At 53.5% G+C, this 17,931-nt stretch overlaps 1 protein-coding gene and 1 long non-coding RNA gene across 2 annotated transcripts; both read left to right on the top strand.

Annotated features, from left to right (window-relative positions):
* Positions 1-3,038: 3,038 nt before the first annotated feature.
* Positions 3,039-7,017, top strand: LOC135972181 (maestro heat-like repeat-containing protein family member 1). Its single transcript, XM_065559027.1, has 8 exons — positions 3,039-3,296; positions 3,386-3,552; positions 4,234-4,365; positions 4,510-4,624; positions 4,970-5,125; positions 5,309-5,491; positions 5,849-6,001; positions 6,829-7,017. Exons 1-8 carry the CDS (start codon positions 3,180-3,182, stop codon positions 7,015-7,017), a joined length of 1,212 nt encoding a protein of 403 aa, XP_065415099.1. The 5' UTR covers positions 3,039-3,179.
* A 3,128-nt stretch (positions 7,018-10,145) lies between these two features.
* Positions 10,146-12,124, top strand: LOC135973962 (uncharacterized). Its single transcript, XR_010591093.1, has 2 exons — positions 10,146-10,790; positions 10,925-12,124. It is a non-coding gene; the product is annotated as an uncharacterized LOC135973962 (long non-coding RNA).
* The last annotated feature ends 5,807 nt before the right edge of the window (positions 12,125-17,931 follow it).

Here is a 17,931-nt window from a genome sequence, read left to right as displayed (position 1 = left end):
GAAAAAAGGAGAGCTTTGCACCTTAGTACAAAAACTCTGTCTTACACACATTTTACAGATTCTTTATACACATTCAGACCAAGGTCTTTGCAGTGTTAACACTTGATTGGTGGTGGTCAGACCCGTGCTTTTGCTATCTGGTCAGTGAAAACCGGCTTGGGACCAGCTCCAACTACTTTAAGGCCTTGAAGGGAAGACAGTTGAAAAGTTCAGGCTACTGTGTCCTTAAGGTGTCTGCTTCCCCCTAATGGCCGCTGGCTGACATAACGGCTACTCTGTTAACAGGGGGCGGGGGTGGGGTGTCACTAATAACTTTCACAGTCCCCCCTTCGGGCCTGACAAATTCAAAAATTGTCAGGCCCATTATGCAATTTGCGATCAAGCTGGAGGGACAGATACTGGGTTTTCTTATGGACAGCAGAGCTTTTGATCATAGCATTACACAGGCATTTGGCACATTGTATCATTGTCCAAATAACACATAGAAGGAAAAGAAAGAAAAGAATTCATTTAACAATTGTTTGAAAGAGCCCCGTAAACATGACCCAAGGTCTGGAAGGAGGTGCTTAAAACTAAAGGTGTGATCAAGAGATAAAGCACGGAAAACAACAGCAGCATTTTTAATGGCTTGTAAATCCTGCTTAATTAAGCCAGAATGATTAACATAGAAACAACATTTTTCCCTGATGCGAGCACAAGTCCCCCCCTAATTGGTTCATATGCTTGGAAGGAGCATTGAGAATGTTTGTACTTTCACCCAGAAAGTTTTTAAGTATGTTTCCATGGCCACAGATCAGATGGTACTCCTGATGTGTCTGTAAGGGCAGTGGGCCAAGCCTGATGCTCTAGATCATTGCGAATGGCCATTAGCTGGTCATTCAGGAAATCCTGAATTTCTGAACATGCTAGATCCCACTGCAATGCCTTCCCAGCCTCAGTGATATTCAATACCATTTACTTAACATATAATTTAAAGGGCTATCCTTTGAGGGTTTTACCAGAGACCCACCCATCTGCCTGCTGACACTCTTAAAATAGAATTACACAGAGAACAGAGGGAATTATGGCCTAAACAGAGACCCACCTATCTCCCTGCTGACACTCTAACAGAGAATTACACAGAGAACAGAAGGAATTATGGTCTAATAGGATACTATTACAGGAATTTCTACTAATACTGACCGCTACAGGGGACGGGACAGAAGGATCCCAATTCGACCTCAGAGCTTCATCGCACGCGATGGCTTCCACTTTGAGGAATTACGAATGAGTAGGGTTACCATTCGTCCGGATTCCCCCGGACATGTCCGGCTTTTTTCAGTTAAAAATAGCATCCAGGGGGAATTTGTCAATGTCCGGACTTCCCCCGCCCCCCATGCAGAGCGTGCGGGGCTTACAGGGCAGCCGGCCGGATGGTGCCACTTGCATGGGGCTCTGGCAGCCAGAGCCCTTCCTTCACTTCCCCCCTCCTCTCCCCTGCAACTTGAGACCACTCCCCTCCTTTCCCTCCCTGCCCCCGCCCTGCATTCACAGATTGCCGGCCGTCGCCTCGGCCTCCGGCAGTCCGGAGCTCCGACCCTGCTCCCCTCCCCCGCTGCCGAGCGCGCTGCTCTGCAGCACGGTAAGGGGGCCGGGGCTCAGAGAAGCGGCAGGGAGGTTCTGGGGGCGGGGGTAGTCAAGAGACAGGGAGCAGGGTTGGATGGGTCAGGAGTTCAGGGGGGGGCTGTCTGGTGGTTGGGGGTGTAAGGTTTTGGGCAGTCAGAGTACAGGTGGGGGGGGTCTCAGGAGGGGGCAGTTAGGGGACAAGGCACAGGGAGGCTTAGGTGGGGGTGGGGTTGTGGAGGGCAGTTAGGAGCAGGGGTCCCAGGAGGGGGCACTCAGGGGACAAGGAGCGGGGGGGGTGTTTGGGAGTTCTGGGGGGGGCTGTCAGGGGGGCAGGAGTGGGGAGAGGGATCGGAGCAGTCAGGGGACAGGGAGCAGAGGGGTTTAGATGGGTCGGGAGTTTTGGGGGAGGGGCTGTCAGGGGGTGGGGAGTGGTTGGCTGGGGCGTGGGAGTCCCAGGGGTCTGTCTGGGGGTGGGGGTGTGGATAAGGATTGGGGCAGTCAGGGGACAGGTAGGGGGTAGAGTCCTAGGGGGCCAGTTAGGATGTGGGGAAGGTCTCAGGAGGGGGCAGTCAGGGGACAAGGAGCAGGGAGGCTTAGGTAAGGGGTGGAGTCCTGGGGGGCAGTTAGGGGCAGGGGTCCCAGGAGGGGGCAGTCAGGGGACAAGGCGTGGGGGGGAGGGTTGGGGGTTCTGAGGGGGCAGGAAGTGGGAGGGAGTGGAAGGGGCAGGGGCGGGGCTAGGGCAGGACAGGGGCAGGGCTAGGGCGGGGCTCCTCCCGTCCTCTTTTTTGATTGTTGAAATATGGTAACCCTACGAATGAGAGGCTCAGTTCCGTTTACACACCTAACGACCAATGTATAAGACAGAAATTCATTAACCGGTTAACCAGACCAGAACCAGATAGTGTCTCCTTATCCTATTAGGACTCACCTTATCGGAGCACGAACCCTGGGGGCCGCGGTGAAGCAGAGAAAAGGGGCGAAACACCCCGTTGGCGCCGTTCCCAGTTCGCCGCAGCCGTCCGGAGTCCAATGTCCGAGCTAGGAGGGTCCCATCTGGGTCGCCAGAAACTGTTACCGAAAGATTGGGTCCACCTAGCTGAGAGCCAATAACAGCCAGACAGGGATAAGGAAGAGTCGCTTTATTCTGCAGAAAAAAGGAGAGCTTTGCACCTTAGTACAAAAACTCTGTCTTACACACATTTTACAGATTCTTTATACACATTCAGACCAAGGTCTTTGCAGTGTTAACACTTGATTGGTGGTGGTCAGACCCGTGCTTTTGCTATCTGGTCAGTGAAAACCGGCTTGGGACCAGCTTCAACTACTTTAAGGCCTTGAAGGGAAGACAGTTGAAAAGTTCAGGCTACTGTGTCCTTAAGGTGTCTGCTTCCCCCTAATGGCCGCTGGCTGACATAACGGCTACTCTGTTAACGGAGGGGGTGGGGGGTCACTAATAACTTTCACACCTGGTGTGTACCAACTGGGCCCGTCCTCTGTGTGAATTCCTTACCTGCCGTCCCTCTGTCCGTCACAGCCCCAGCAAGGCCATCTGGAGATTCCTAGGTGCAGACCCCATGCTGACCAGGGAGGTATTGCACATCCTGCTGGACGACAGCCCAGAGAAAGGCCGGGCTAACCCTGGGCAGACCCAGGACAGGAGCTGCCCCCAGCCAGCCCGGCTGCCCCCGGCGGTAAGTTCCCATCGCTGGCATTCAGCCCTCTTTCCCGGCTGCATTCTGCGCAGGGCCACGGTCTTCTGACTGTATCTTTTCCCTTCCAGACCACATGCGGCCTGTGGGAGCTGATCGGGGCCTTGGGGCAAGCGGACACGCTGGAGGGACGCGAGGACGACCTGTTCGCCTCTTGCTTCCTCGCCATCGCCTGCCCCCCGGCACGGCACCTCTCGGGAGCCCAGCAGGACTTGCCCAGTGACACCAGTCCACGCAGGTAATGTGTGGGGCCAATGGATCCCAGCACCCACGCAGTGTCTGGACTAGCCCCTAGGAGGGGGAAGCTTCCTTCTTGGACCTTCATTGTCCAGGGACCCCCGACACCTTCGGGGGACCGAGGGTTCAGATCAGCCAGGCTTCTCGTGCTTAGGAGCGGGCAGAACTGCCCCCGGATACTCAGGGAGCCAGAGAGCTCCTCAGAGTGGGCAGCTCAGCAGGGTGATGAGGGAGCTGAGCCGGGGGCGGGGGGAGGGGGAGCAGAGCTGGGGAGCAGGGCAGAGCTGGCTGCTGTCTCTATTTACTGTCTACTTTGAAGGCTTTGGGACAGGCCCGGCCTGTCACTGAGCCACTTCACCCCTTTTCGGCAGTGGGCCCTGGGGGGCAGGGCTCAGGGCAGCAGGGCATTCAGGGAGGTACTGCATGTACTTTTCTCCCCAGGGTCAGTTTCCTGGGCGGGGAGGGGCAATTTTCACATCTTTGGAGGCGAGCGAAGGTCACATCTGCAGACACTCCCCCCTGCCCCCACAGTTGCGGGGGGAGAACCAAAGGCAGAAGTGGGGCAGCTTCTAGGCTCACCCTGATCCCTTCAGTGCTGCAGCAAGGGAGTCCTGCCCGCCCCCACCCGGCCTAGAGAGCAGGAATCCCTGCATCACCATCTCCTGCCTCCTTCTCTTCCCAGCATGGCCGTGCAGGCCCTGGCGCGGGTGCTGCGCCTCAGGGGCAGTCAGCCAGCTGTGGAGCTAATGGACCAGGAGCGAGGCTGGCAGCTGCTGGAGGAGGCCCAGCCCGAGGGGTTCACTCTCCTTAGCAGGTGAGGACAGAGGCTGGAGGAGTCACGTTCTCGCTCTGGAGCCCAGTGGGGCAGAGATGGGAGGGGGTGGCCGGGACCGGGCCGGATTCCGGCATGTGCAGGGTTGTCATGCACACGTCAACACGAACTCTTGTTCTCTCCCAGGGCCATAGTGACCCACCCAAACCTGGCCCTGAAGAGCATCCCAAAGCTTCTCCTTCCCAGCCTCCAGGCCAGCCAGGAGGGCGAACGCATGGCCTGCACCGCCCTGTTCGCAGAGGTGAGCCTGGAAGACCAGGGGGGAGGATTAGCCAGGCCCAGAAGCTGATGGAACAGGGGGCCAATAGCTGGTCAGCCAATGAGAGATGGTCCCGGTGGTGTATTGCTTGTAAATTAATCCCTCTGCTGGGGGCTCTGTGGTGGGATTTGGGAGCACCCCACTGGAAGCAGAGGGAGCGTTCTGCCCTGCACATGTCACTTCTGTTAAGCTCAGCTGAAGCCAGCCCCTCGTGAACAGCAGTCGGTACGGATCTATGTCACCTCCTGGCCCCTGATCATACTCCCTTCCCCTTGCTCCTCCTGGCCTCGCCCAGCCCTCTCTGACAGCTCCTTTCGGTCCCTTTAGTTCCTCGGCAGCCCCCTGCTGATGGAGAATGAGCCCAAGGCGATGCGGAAGCAGGTTGTGAAGGCCATGCTGCAGCGGACAGAAGACAGCAACATCCACGTTCGAGGCAGAGCGCTGCACGGCCTCAGGAACGCAGTGACCGAGTTCCCGGACAAGGTGGGTCTGGAATGGCAGGAGACTAGGCAGAGAGGGCTGGGTAGGAAGCGCCTGGTTCCCCTTCTCCCCAGCCTGTGGCTCCTATGGAGCAGACTAGGCTGTAGGCTGACTTGCCCGGACTCTGGTTACACTCAGGCTGACAGAGCGTTGCTCACCGAGCGGCGTCCAACCCCTTCTCTGCAGGTCAGGAAAAAGCGAGACAAGATCCTGGAGAGCTTTGTCCGCGCCGTGTGCGAATGCTGCGACCCCCGCACCGTTCTGGAAGCCATGGAAGGGCTCTGCTGGATGCTGCGGGACCCCAAGGCGCCTCTGAAGGCTCACGTCACCGTCCCACTGGCCCTGCAGGCGAGAACGTTCTTTGAGGATGTAAGTACCAAGCAGGGCAGGCCCCATGGCGCTATAGGGCACCCCACAGGGGAAGGTGCTCAGGACCTGCCTTCCCGTGGAGGGGGCTCAGTGTCCGATGCAGGCACATTTCTGGATTTGTGGGGCAGCTCAGCTCCTCTGCTAGGGGAGGCAGGGATGCAATCATTCTTGGGCCCTGGGCCCACAATTGTTCAGCAGCCCTGGGGCCCAGCAGGAAAGAGGGGAGTTTGCAGAGAATTGTCCTGTCCTTTGAACTAGCTGAAACCTCTCCGGGCTCCACAGCTGCCAGGCTGATTCCCAAAGCATGTGAGGGCCTGAGCCTGTCCCCTCTAACCACCCTGCGCCCCCTGTCTGCAGGAGACCAGCGGCCTGAGGCGGGCCTCCATGGAGCTCTTTGGCCACCTCAGCAAATTTGTTTCCAAGAAGTCATCCCTCTTTGGGGCTGAGGTGGAGAAGAGCATGGGGACGCTGCTCATCCACCTACAGGACGGGGACCCCCAGGTGGCCCAGGTGAGTGCAGCTGAGGGCTCATAGGGGCAGGGGTGGCTGGGGGCATTCTAACAACATGGCAAGGGTGGTGCAAACTCCCCCCTCCAAGCCCCAGATCTCCTCAGTGCTGCCCTGTGGCACCCAGGACCCCCCACTAATCCAGCCCTCCTCCACCCCACACAGAGCTCTGTCAGCCCTCAGAGTGTAGCTGTGGGGTAGATCTGTGGGATTTCCTTCTCCTCCTCCATTCCCCACAGGCACCTCCAGCCTCCCCGCGGCTGTGGCTCCATTTTACAGCCTGCCCTGTTTAGTGGCCAGGTCCAGGTCTATCTCTGGCCCCTAGCAAGTGACCTAACCCAAGCAGGGCCACAGGGAAGGGCAGGTCGCTGAGGCAGATTGGGTCTCCATTGCTGCTGCCCTGCCCTCACTTGTGTGCTAGCTCCTGTCTGGGAATGACCAGCCTCCTGCAGCAATCCCACCACCACCCCGCCCCAGCCGAGTAGCAGCCCCCAATAGTGCCTGGGATTGAGGGGAGGCCAAGTACATTGGTCACCGGGCAGTGCTGTTAACCGCCCACCGGGGACCCACAGGGAATGGCCCCTTCCCTGTTCCAGGAGTGTCCCTCCCCAGCCCCAGCACTCGGGCCTGGCTCCCCTCAACCTAGCCAAGCTGGAGATGGGGGCTGTGGGGGCCTGGGGAACAACCATCAGGCCAGAGGAGGTTCTGCAAAGAGGTGGCTCCTTGCTGCTCCGGCACAGCGGAGTCTCCCCAAGCCACGCAGAGCCTACGAGTTAGCAGCCCGTTGTGCTCAGGCACTCACCCAGCTCCCTTCTCGCCCTCTCCGGCAGGCGTGCAGGGTGGCATTGCTGCACTGCGCACCGTTCCTCAGCTACCAGCCCCTGCGCACGCTCCTGCAGAGCCAGCTAGCCGAGGGGGCGGTCCCTGCCATCCCCGCCTTCCTGAGCGAAGCCTGCAGGATCCTGGTGAGTGAGCTCTGGGGTGTGGGCCCTGCAGGACAAGGGGATGGTAGGACCTAAGCACACAGGGAGCCCCATCCCCTGCCCTTGAGGGTGGCTCCCCTACAAGTCATCTCTGTCCCATGGGAGGAGTCAAGGGAGAGAGGGCTCTGACAGCCAGGGGTTCCTCACCTCCCCAGCAGGCAGCTCCCCTCAGCCTGGGGAGGATGTGTGGCTTGGGACTAACTGTGTTCTTGGCTTCCCAGCTCCAGGACTGCCCAGGGAGACTGAGCAAGAAGGCTGCCCTGAGAGCAGCAGCTGCCCAGCAGCTGATAGGTAAGAAAAGAGCTGGAGTTCTACTTCCTATTATCCCTCCCTGCCCCATGAGTCCGGGGCCCAGCGCCACATGCACACTGCTAACAGGGGGGAGGGGCTGGCCCCCTTTGTCCACACACAACCACACACAACTCCCCCCCGCTCCTTCCCATCTCCCTGGGACAAAGGGGGAACCAAGACTCCCTGCAGCCAGATGCGGGAGGGCTCTGCGGCCAGAGGGTCTCCTCTGCCCTGGCCCTGGGCAAGCCTGGCACCTGCAGCAGGAGCAGGCCCGAGGGAGAGATCCTGCCTCCCAAAGGTCTCACCCTGGTTCCCCCGCACCCCACCCCGCACCAGGCACTGGCCCCAGCCAGGTCCCCCTGCAGCCTGTACAGGGAGGGCAGAGATTCACAGGAAGCCCCAGCCCTGCCCACCCCAGCTACCACCAGCCATGCAGGCAAAGAGCCAGGGCAGCAGCTCTGCCACACTGTGCTTCACGCCAACTCCCAGTGGGGCTTATGTGCACAACACCTCTCCTGGCCTTTGTGGGGCACGAGGCCAAAGGCAAAATGATCCCAATAATCTTGGGGACTGACTCTCCACCCAGCTCCTTCCCCTCCTCTGCCCGGATGGATTGGGGGTGGGGGCACCTTGAAAGACAGAAATCCAAGCGGTGGCTGGTGCCCTGCATGCTGTTAAATAACCAGGCCCGCCTGCCTCCCCTAGGATACATGATGGACAATTGAAGCCAGAGAAGAGCAGGAGGCTCGGACCGCCCACCCTGCTGTGAGTCACGGCTGAGGGGTATTGCTGTGCTGGGAGGAGGGGCGGGGGGAATTCGGGGCAGGGATCTAGGGGCAGGGGGCAGCAGCCACATCGCACAGTGGCTGGGAGCCAGAACCCAGTTGGAGTGACCTGCAGAGCGTAGGAGCAGGGAGAAAACCCTCGGGGCTGGTTCTGGGGTATCTTCTCCCCGGCTATAGTTTGAAACTCCCTGCCCTGTGGGGTGTTCCCATCCTGGCCCAGGCAGGAGCCATGGCTGGTCAGCAGGGTCTGGGAGTCAGAAGTGAGTTATTCCTGGCAGGCAGGGGGCAGTGGCAAGCAGAGAGGGGGTGGACTCCACAAGAGGGAGGGAAACCACCTCCTATGGGAGACCCGGCTGCTGGAGGAGACTTTTCCCCCTAATCCCTCACCAGCCACGGTGCCGCGGGCAGGGACTCTGAGCAGCCCCAGCCAAGGGCGAGGCCGGGGGTTGCTCCGAGCCTCATTTGGTGCTAACTCTGCAGAACCCAGCTTGGATTGCTGCCTGCCCCCTGCGAGTGGCAGCTCCAAGAGCCCCTGCACGCACGGAGCAGCTGACACCACCTCACCCCCCCACCCCAGCCCCAGCTATGCTTATGGGGTACGAAATTCTACCTCTGAGTCTCCCTGCCTTCAACAGCTGATCATGCCCCCAAGGGCTGCACCAGAGCTGAGGAAACAGAGCCAGGTGCTGAGGTAACACATCCCAGGGCTGGAGTGTGCAGTCCAACCCCTCCCCCGCATCACGAGCATTCGTTCTGTCAGAGGCTGACCCTGCCAGCTGCTCACTAGGCAGAACCCAGCCAGGTGCTGAGCAGACTCTCCTAGGCCTGGTGCTTAAATACCTGGAGAGGCTGCAGTCATCCCAAGAAGGGTGGGCAGGGGGTGGCGTAGAGTCGCAGGCTGAACTGCAGGCCGCAAGCAGACCCAGCGTCACTTCTCACAGCCCCAATCCACAGAGCAAGAGGGGAATAAGGCTGCTGCAGCCAGAATTTCCTTCACTCCGGCTGCAGTGCCTGGGTTCGCCCAACATGTGACCCTGGCTGTCAGAAAACTCCCTTTAAAAAGCGACTCTCCTGCTCCTCCCCCTCCGAGGACAAACTGCGGGGGGCCAGCTCTTGCTTAGAGAGAGGGAGTTTGAGCTCCTTACATTGGCTTTGTAGTGAAGCGAGCTCCTAACCAGCAAGGCCACTAATAATAGCAAGACCCAAGAGTTTATTTGAGCTGAACAAGTTCTTTAAAAGATGCAGGATGGGGAGTAAACAGAAGCCTAAATTACAGCAGGTAGCATGTAAGCGGGAAAGTAGAAGTGCTAAGATGGCTTGTGAAGAGCAAATAACTGAAGGGCTGTAGACAAACCCTAAAAAAACACTTTAAGGAGATCAGAAGCCTGTGAAAGAACGGGTGGATTCAAGAGAGCAATTAAAGACGACAAGGACATTGCTGAGAAGCTAATATTTTTGTGTGTGCATCTTCTGCCTTTATCACACAGGCTGTTGGAGAGAGATCTGTCCCAGACCGGTTCTCTTCTAGTACTAGAGGTACCATCAGGGCTTGAGATAGCAGCAGAGGCGGGCCTGGACCAAGCTGATAATTTACAAAGTAAGCCCCCCACACACACACTTCTTCGAGCTGGATGGGTTTCGCCCCTGTACAACCACTCCGAGAGGAGATTTAACCAATCAGGGGGCGTTCCGGGACGGGGTGACCAGTCCGGAAGTGGGTCATGTAACCCCTCTAACAACTCCTTTCACCTCCCTCTACCAATCAGGAGGAAGGGCCCTATCATCTGTCAAACCCTAACCCCACCCCTTGACCCCTTAAAACCTGCCCATCTGTCACAGAAGTCCTGCCCCATGGGGGTAGTACTTCCACGGTCAAGGCGGCCGCATGACTGGACGCAAGGTGTGTCATGTGACCCCTCTAAGAGCGCCTCCAACTGCCCTCTACCAATCAGGATGGGTTTCTCCCCCATAGCTCCGCCCCGAGAGGAGATTTGACGAATCAGGGAGAGTTCCGGGGCGGGGTGACCTGTCCAGAAGTGGGTCATGTGATCCCTCTAACAACTCCTCTCTCTTCCGTCTACCAATCAGGAGGGGTTTCAGCCATTGCGGCCCATCCCGAGAGGAGATTTGACCAACGGGGAGGAATTTGGGGGCAGGGTGGCCCATCCGGGAGTGGTTCGTGTGACCCCTCTAAGAACTCCTCCCATCGCCCTCTACCAATCGCAATGGGTTTCGGCTGCATAGGACCGCCCCGAGAGCATATGTGACCAAAATAGGGCAGGTTCTGGGATAGGGTGAACTGCCCAGAAGAGGGTCATGTGACCCCTCTAAGAACTCCTCCCAGTGCCCTCTGCCAATCAATCAGAGCGCAGCACCATCACCCCATAACTCCCAGCGCCAGGCAGAAGAGGCTATCTTTTACCAAGAACGCGTGTTTTAGAAATCGTGGAAATATGGTCTCCTTCACCACCCCCGTGAGAACTTCGGACTTAGTTTTACCCCCGAGCACCTTTGGAGTTGTGTGGAGAAAATGCTACATCAACAACAGTTCTGACGGGGGCCCTTTGACTCAACCGTTGATGGATACGCAGGAACCCGACCCGAAACCCAAACCTTTGTGAGGCACCCCGATGAGTGTGATGGCCTCTCATTGTCCACCCCCTAGAGGTGGAAGGCGATCCTGGCTTGGAGGAGGCACCGGCGGAAAAGGTGAACGGAAAAGACTTCACTCAGGTAAAGGAATGATTAAGAAGTGATGGTTGAGGATGGGGTATAATGGGGTTAGGAACCGACCCAGGATTACGTAAATCTAAAAACAAGCAGTGGGGGTGCTTACACTGTTTCTTTTCTGAAAAATCTCTCAACAGCCCTTTCGAAATCACCTTTGGAGATATGACGTGGAATTTCATCCTACAACGAGGTCAGCGTCCCTTTTTGTGAAGAAAGTACAGGTGGCCCCGAGTATCCATCTGGGGCACGCGGAGGCCCTGCTTACCGCTAATGCTAAATACCCTGTGGACCGTGTGGGAATGAAAGTGTTTAGCATCCCCGCAAGCAGCAGGGTCAGTAACCAGGAGAACCTGTTCTTGGGACAGTTACCCAATATGCTTGTCCTAGGGTTTGTGGGTAATGATGCCTTTAGCGGAAGTTATGCTAAAAATCCCTTTCATTTTAAACATTACGATATTAATTTTGTGGCTTTGTATGTGGATGGTGAACAGATACCAACCAAGCCTCTGGAACCAGACTTCAAGGCAGGACACTGCGTAAGAGAATACATGAATCTGGTACAGATGGCTGGTAAACACATGGAAGATCGTTCTCTGTTAATCGACCGTGAGGAGTTTGCACAGGGTTACACCTTGTTTGCCTTTGACCTGTCTCCTGACCAGGAATGCGCCAATCACTATTCCCTGATTAAAACCGAGAACCTGAGAGCAGAAATACGTTTTGGGAAGGCTTTAAGGGTCACCATCAATATGATCGTGTTTGGGATTTTTGACAATGTCATAGAGATAAATCAGAGGAGAAACGTTCTGTTTGATTACATGTAAACATGGACACTGTGCAGCTCTCACGTGTTTTATCAACGGACCCTTACACGAAAAAGAATTTCTTAGATGTGTTCCCTTGCGACTGGCTCCCTGGAGGCAAGCTGTCTCAGAGACCCCTAGGTTTGGTGGTCAACACGCATCCACACAACCAACCGAGTGAACACTGGCTCGCCTTGTATCTGGCAGAGCGTAACCGTGGAGCGTTTTTTGACTCATATGGGCATCCCCCAAACAGTGTGTTGTTTCCTAAAAGCATTATGAATTTTTTAAACAAAAATGCCACAGACATTGTGTTTCACAATAGACAATTACAAGGCCCCACTCCGTCGCCTGTGGCGATCACTGCGTGTTTTTCTTCCATCATCGTAGCAAGGGTTTATCTTTTGACCGGATTTTAAAATTGTATTCTAACGACTTAGTGCAAAACAACTGGATGGTGATGAATTTTGTAAAAAATAAATTTAAATTCTTGGGCATGCCTAGCCTTGCTCAAAACATGTTTCAACAAGCCCAGATATGTGTATCTTGCAATGATTTTCATAGCCACGTTACCCAATAAAGCACCCCAGGTGAGGGGTTTAAAGACAACTGATATTTGGTGGGGGTTTTGTTCTTTTAAAAAAAAAGAAAACAATAACCAATTTTTTACCCAGATCATTCTGATATTTTCCTCTGCCGGAAGGGGAGCCCTTAATTGCTCCAATTGGCGGCTGGGCACCAGGTATATTTTTTCTGCATACTCCATTATTCTTTTAAGTGAAACCCTTTTATTACACCCTCGCCACGCAATTTTCCGCTGACCTGTTTTACAAAGACACAGTCGGACAACACAAAGAATGTTGGATGGAGGGAATCTAGGGCTGGATGAAGCAGCACTTCCAAGCTGCCTCTCCTTATATGCCCCTGGGCTCCATGGACTGGGTCAAACAGCACTTTCAAACTGTTACCCTATGTGTCCCAGATTCAGCACATCCCTATCCCCACTCTCACATCACAATTGTACTGGCAGTAATCTACTTGATGAGCAAACCCCACAGTATTTTGGGTGCTGCAGGGATCTTTAGCTTAGGTAAAAGAAGACAAGTTATTTATTGAATAATAGTGATCACTACACAAGGAGAGCTAAACCAACATAACATACATAATTAAAGGTTCATACATACCTAAGGTAGAGAGGAAAAGAGAGAGAGAGAGAAAGAAGGGGATCTCACCGCTCCCTGAAGCTTGAACTGGTCAGGGTTTCCAGAGGATGGTGGTAGTTCAGGGTCCTGAGGGCAGGAGACAGGCAGAGCCCCCAGCATGATCAGTCAGGAGATGGAGTCCCAGTGGAACTGATGCAGAGCTTGGGTCTGTGCATCAGAACCCTTACTGGAGGGTGAGTAGGGATTTTTGTAGAGAAAATACAATGGTTCAAGGAAGAACACTAGATTTGTTTCTAGGTAAACTGATGACTCAAGGGGTTTTTTTTGGGTAGACCAGGGGTAGGCAACCTATGGCATGCATGCCAAAGGCGGCACATGAGCTGATTTTCAGTAGCACTCACAGTGCCCGGGTCCTGGCCACCGGGCCGGGGGGCTCTGCATTTTAATTTAATTTTAAATGAAGTTTCTTAAACATTTTAAAAACCTTATTTACTTTACATACAACAATAGTTTAGTTCTATATTATAGACTTATAGAAAGAGCCCTTCTAAAAAAGTTAAAATGTATGACTGGCACGCAAAACCTTAAATTAGAGTGAATAAATGAAGACTCGGCACACCACTTCTGAAAGGTTGACGACCCCTGGGCTAGACAATAGGAGCTGATCACTCTTGGCTATGGGTGATGTTCTCTTCCAGGGAGCTCACAATGCAACTAGGCCGCTTCAGTATTTTGGAGATCAATCAAAGATTCCTTACTAGAATTAGTCTGATAACTGCTGAGCTGGGTGGGGGCAGGCATAGGTTCATTAACATCTGGAGCAGAGACTCCCATGATGCAGTGCTTTCCTGCTTTTTCTGGTCCCAGAGTTCAGTGCGGTTCTTTATTCTCCATTCTGTATGCAAATTGAGATGTCTCCCTGTCCCATCTTTCATGCAGATGAGGCTAGGGGAGTTGTCTCTGTTCTTCATTGTGTATGCTAATGGAGAGGTCTTAATCTCGTCACCCTTGTCAGGAGGGGTCTAGGTGTGTCTCCCATCCTCCCTTCACTGCTCTCTGCAAGTTTTTTCCTCTGATGGGTTTTGGTTTAAGCAGAGGCTGGTGGAGGGGGTGTATGTGTTTTTCATGAGTCAGACTGGATACTGCACCCTGGTTCCCCAAGAACACAGAGCTGACTGGTATCAAGTCCCCCCGTTGATGGGGTGCTTGCGCTGAGCGAGTATCCCCATCACATCCTTACACCGTGGTACCAGATCTGATCTTCCATCCATTGCAGCTGTCGCATCGGTAGTTGTATCCAATAAACCAGCAGAACCAGACCAATTGCTAGTATAATTTGGAAACCAATGATCACCACAATGGACTGAAGCATGAGATTCAAAAGACCTGTTGCACTGGGGCTCCACCCAAGCAAAGTCTCCCACCAGGCATGATGGCCTGTGTTTTTACCTTAATGACAATGAGACCCATTCCCAGTGAAATGGGGGAAACCTCCTTGTAGAGCTCAGGATAGGCTTTTAAATGTTGTACAGTCCAGATAGGCACCGTAAACTTAATATCACAACTAACGATGGTGGTTACATTACAGAAACAGCAATTAACGTAAGGCACCATGGATTGGATCCAATGTCCATTAATCAATACAATATTACATCTTGTCTTTACACACACACATGCTTTACTAACATAGACAATACCAGACCCCTCTTCCTGGATAACATCGAAGGAACAGTGAGATTTATCCCCAGATTACCCATTCATCCCAACCCTTATGGCTAGTTCCAATCAAGGGAGCGCTTAGAGGTGCAATGTGAGAGATATTCATGCCCTCTAAGTGGATTTGAACCTCCTTCGGGGAAGTCTGAAGTTGAAGAACCAAATGTTCTTGTTGATCGAATTTCATCACATGGGGTCCTGAAAGTGTGGCTCTTAAACGTCGGAGGGGAGCAAGGTTTGTAATCAGAGGGTCGAAATTTAAAACTTTTTTTGTTGTTGGTCCAATTCCACTCTGTACAAACTGGGCTCATGAAATTCCCCAAAATGGCAATGTGCCCATAGAATTTAAACCAAAATGCTGGCATGAGCTTGTCACAATGTGTGCCCTTTAATGGAACTAGCCAGTCTGGGGGACCTTGCTGAATCAGGTCATGTCCAGCTAAAGTCCAGTTCAGCGGTTCCCAGTTTATGAGGAACCATGTGATATTGTTGCCTGTTGGCGTGATCAGAGACAGCTGTAGTTCATCTCTGGGTAACGGAGGTGTCTGAGTTCCAATGACAATGATGACACGTAGGGGCATGGTTGTTCCCCAAACAGCGGAGGAAACCAGGGCTACCCTGCACCTTCCGCCACCCAGGAGGCTGTCACTGGGTGTGTTTGATGGTATACGTCCCGTTGGAGACCACAATGGCTTACAGAAGAATGGGACGGAGTCTGGGGTGGTCTTAGTTTCATAACAAACCTTGAGTGACTCTCCAGTGGCACTCTGCGTGCAATTGGCAATGCTGTCCCAGGGGCAACCTGAGGAGGTGCCAACAGCGTAGAACTGGTAGTGGACAGCATCAGACTCCAGATACTTATGAACAGAAGGGTGCTGGTGCACCGGTGGGATGTCAAGGCTCATGTATGGGACCTGTGAGGGGGCAGAGAAGAGAGAAAAACTTCCCACACTCCCCCCATATATACAGGGAGAATCTGGGACCAATATTACACAGTGAACATGAAGCAGTGACCTATGTGAGGGTGGCCATAATAAGTCAAGGACTTTTCTGGTCTTTTCCTGTCTTAACATCAGGGTAGGCACTGACCAGCCCACTCGAGGCATATTTTCCAATGGCTCAAAGCCGTTCCTTCTTGCTGGCCAAGAAGGGTGGCCGACAGGATGGAGAAGACAGTCTTGAGGGTCAGGTGGTTTATCCTTCCATTCTTTGAGCTTTGAAGAATGAAACCATTTCCGCCAGGGTTTTCCATTTTTCCCATTTAGGATTTCTACCTGACAAACACTGGGGCTGACACGGTTCACAAGAGAGCAGCGGCCATCCCAGGTGTGTGTAAAGAGCTGCTTAGCAGTGACAGAGGCAGTGTCGGTTTTAGTAGGGATGGCTTCCACCCTGGATCTTTCTAAAACAAAGTCAGTGGATTTATACACAGTTGAGGAACTTTGGCAGCTAGAAACTGAACCAAATTTCTCAGCACCTGCACTGTTGCTTGCTACAGGCAATGATTCATTCTGAGCTAACTCAATTAACTCACTTCCATACCCTTCAGTTGTAGTAAACTGCTTCCAAAGCTAGCATGAGGTTTTATTCCTTCAGGAGCACTTCTAGGCAACAATTCATTTCCCCCAGAAATTTTGTCCTTTCCCTTTTTAGTTAGGGGTTGCTCTACAGAAACATCTTTCTGGGTTTTAGTTGAGTCCAGAACCACATCTGGCACAACTGACAAATCCTCCGTCAGCATAAACTAAGAGGTACTTTCTGCTAGCTCCACAGACCGAAGATTGGAGACATTTTCTCCCCCAGCAGTTAAACTGCTTTTCTGACTAGATAAACAGTTTGAACTTCCCTCTCCCTTGTCACAGACCACATGACTGTTCACAGACAAACACTGGGAGATTGGGATGGCTTTTCTAACAGGCAAATCGCTACTCCCAAGAGACAAACCATGGGAAACAGTTAGGCTGACCAGATGAGCTGAAGAAAATATCAGGACATGGGGGGAAGGGGGGGTGCAAAAAAAAAAAAAACTGAGTGCTGCCGGCCGGCGCAAAATATTGGGACAAAAATTGCGTCCCGACCAGAGATCGGTCGGGACACGGGACAAACAGTTCAAAATCGGGAAAGTCCTGATTTTATCGGGCTATCTGGTCACCCTAGAGACAGTTTCTCCCTCCTACCCGTTGAGCTGAACCTGTTTAGTGGTGGGTCTCCCTTCGGACATCCTATCCAATAGCAATTGGGCTAACATCCCTAGGTTCCCCACTGTAGCCCTCACAGTGGGTCTCCTCCATACCTCGCACTGACGTCTTGCGATCAGCTGGGGAGGCCCGTTGGGAACCGGGCACCCCTACTGATCCTCAGTCTCCCATAGCCTCCATTCAGAAGAGGGGACAGGGATCTGGCTTTGACAGGGAGTGGGTGTGGGGGATGCACTTCATACTGGGGCAGTGGGTTGTGAGGGAGCTCCCTGCATTAACTCTGTTTTCCTCATGACCTGAGACAAAGCATTAATCAGGATACTGAGGGGCTGGCGATCATATTTTCCCATATCCTCCCCTAAATTCACCAGCTCCTTCCAAATCATGTTCCTAAGGCTTGGTCTACACTACCCCCCTAATTCGAACTAAGGTACGCAACTTCAGCTACAGGAGGACTTGTGGCACCTTAGAGACTAACAAATTTATTAGAGCATAAGCTTTCGTGGACTACAGCCCACTTCTTCGGATGCATATGGGATCCGAAGTGGGCTGTAGTCCACGAAAGCTTATGCTCTAATAAATTTGTTAGTCTCTAAGGTGCCACAAGTCCTCCTGTTCTTCTTTTTGCGGATACAGACTAACACGGCTGCTACTCTGAAACTTCAGCTACGTGAATAACGTAGCTGAAGTCGAAGTACCTTAGTTCGAACTTACCTTGGTCCACACTGGGCAGGCAGGCTCCCCCGTCGACTCCGCGGTACTCCTCTCGCCGAGCTGGAGTACCGCAGTCAACGGCAAGCACTTCCGGGTTCGACTTATCGCGTCCAGACTAGACGCGATAAGTCGAACCCAGAACTTCGATTTCCAGCCGTCGAACTAGCTGGTAAGTGTAGCCAAGGCCTAAGGGTCTCCTTGGGTCAGCGCTGCCCAGGGTTGTGGGAGATAGGGGAATTAAGATTGGGAGGGTGCCTGGCAGAGTGGGGACTATTATTTGTAAATGTGATAGCTCAGGTAGTCTTTTTGCTGACTTGTCTTTTTAAGACACCAGTGTCTCGCAGCAAATCTCCTGCATGTTTGATTTTTGCCACTAATTCACTCCAGGTTAGGTATTCTAAATCCACAGTCCCCATGGTCAATTTTGTCTGAGAATTTAGTCCTGCATCAATGCTCTGCACTAATTCATGTCCCAGATACTGGAAAGTGATAATCCCATTCTCTTCTGTCTAGGGTAATGAATCAAAGAGAGCTGCCAGCATTTTCTTTC

Source organism: Chrysemys picta, chromosome 10 (assembly GCF_011386835.1).
Source record: "Chrysemys picta bellii isolate R12L10 chromosome 10, ASM1138683v2, whole genome shotgun sequence".
NCBI lineage: Eukaryota > Metazoa > Chordata > Testudines > Emydidae > Chrysemys > Chrysemys picta.
This window is presented reverse-complemented; position numbering and strand designations above follow the sequence as displayed.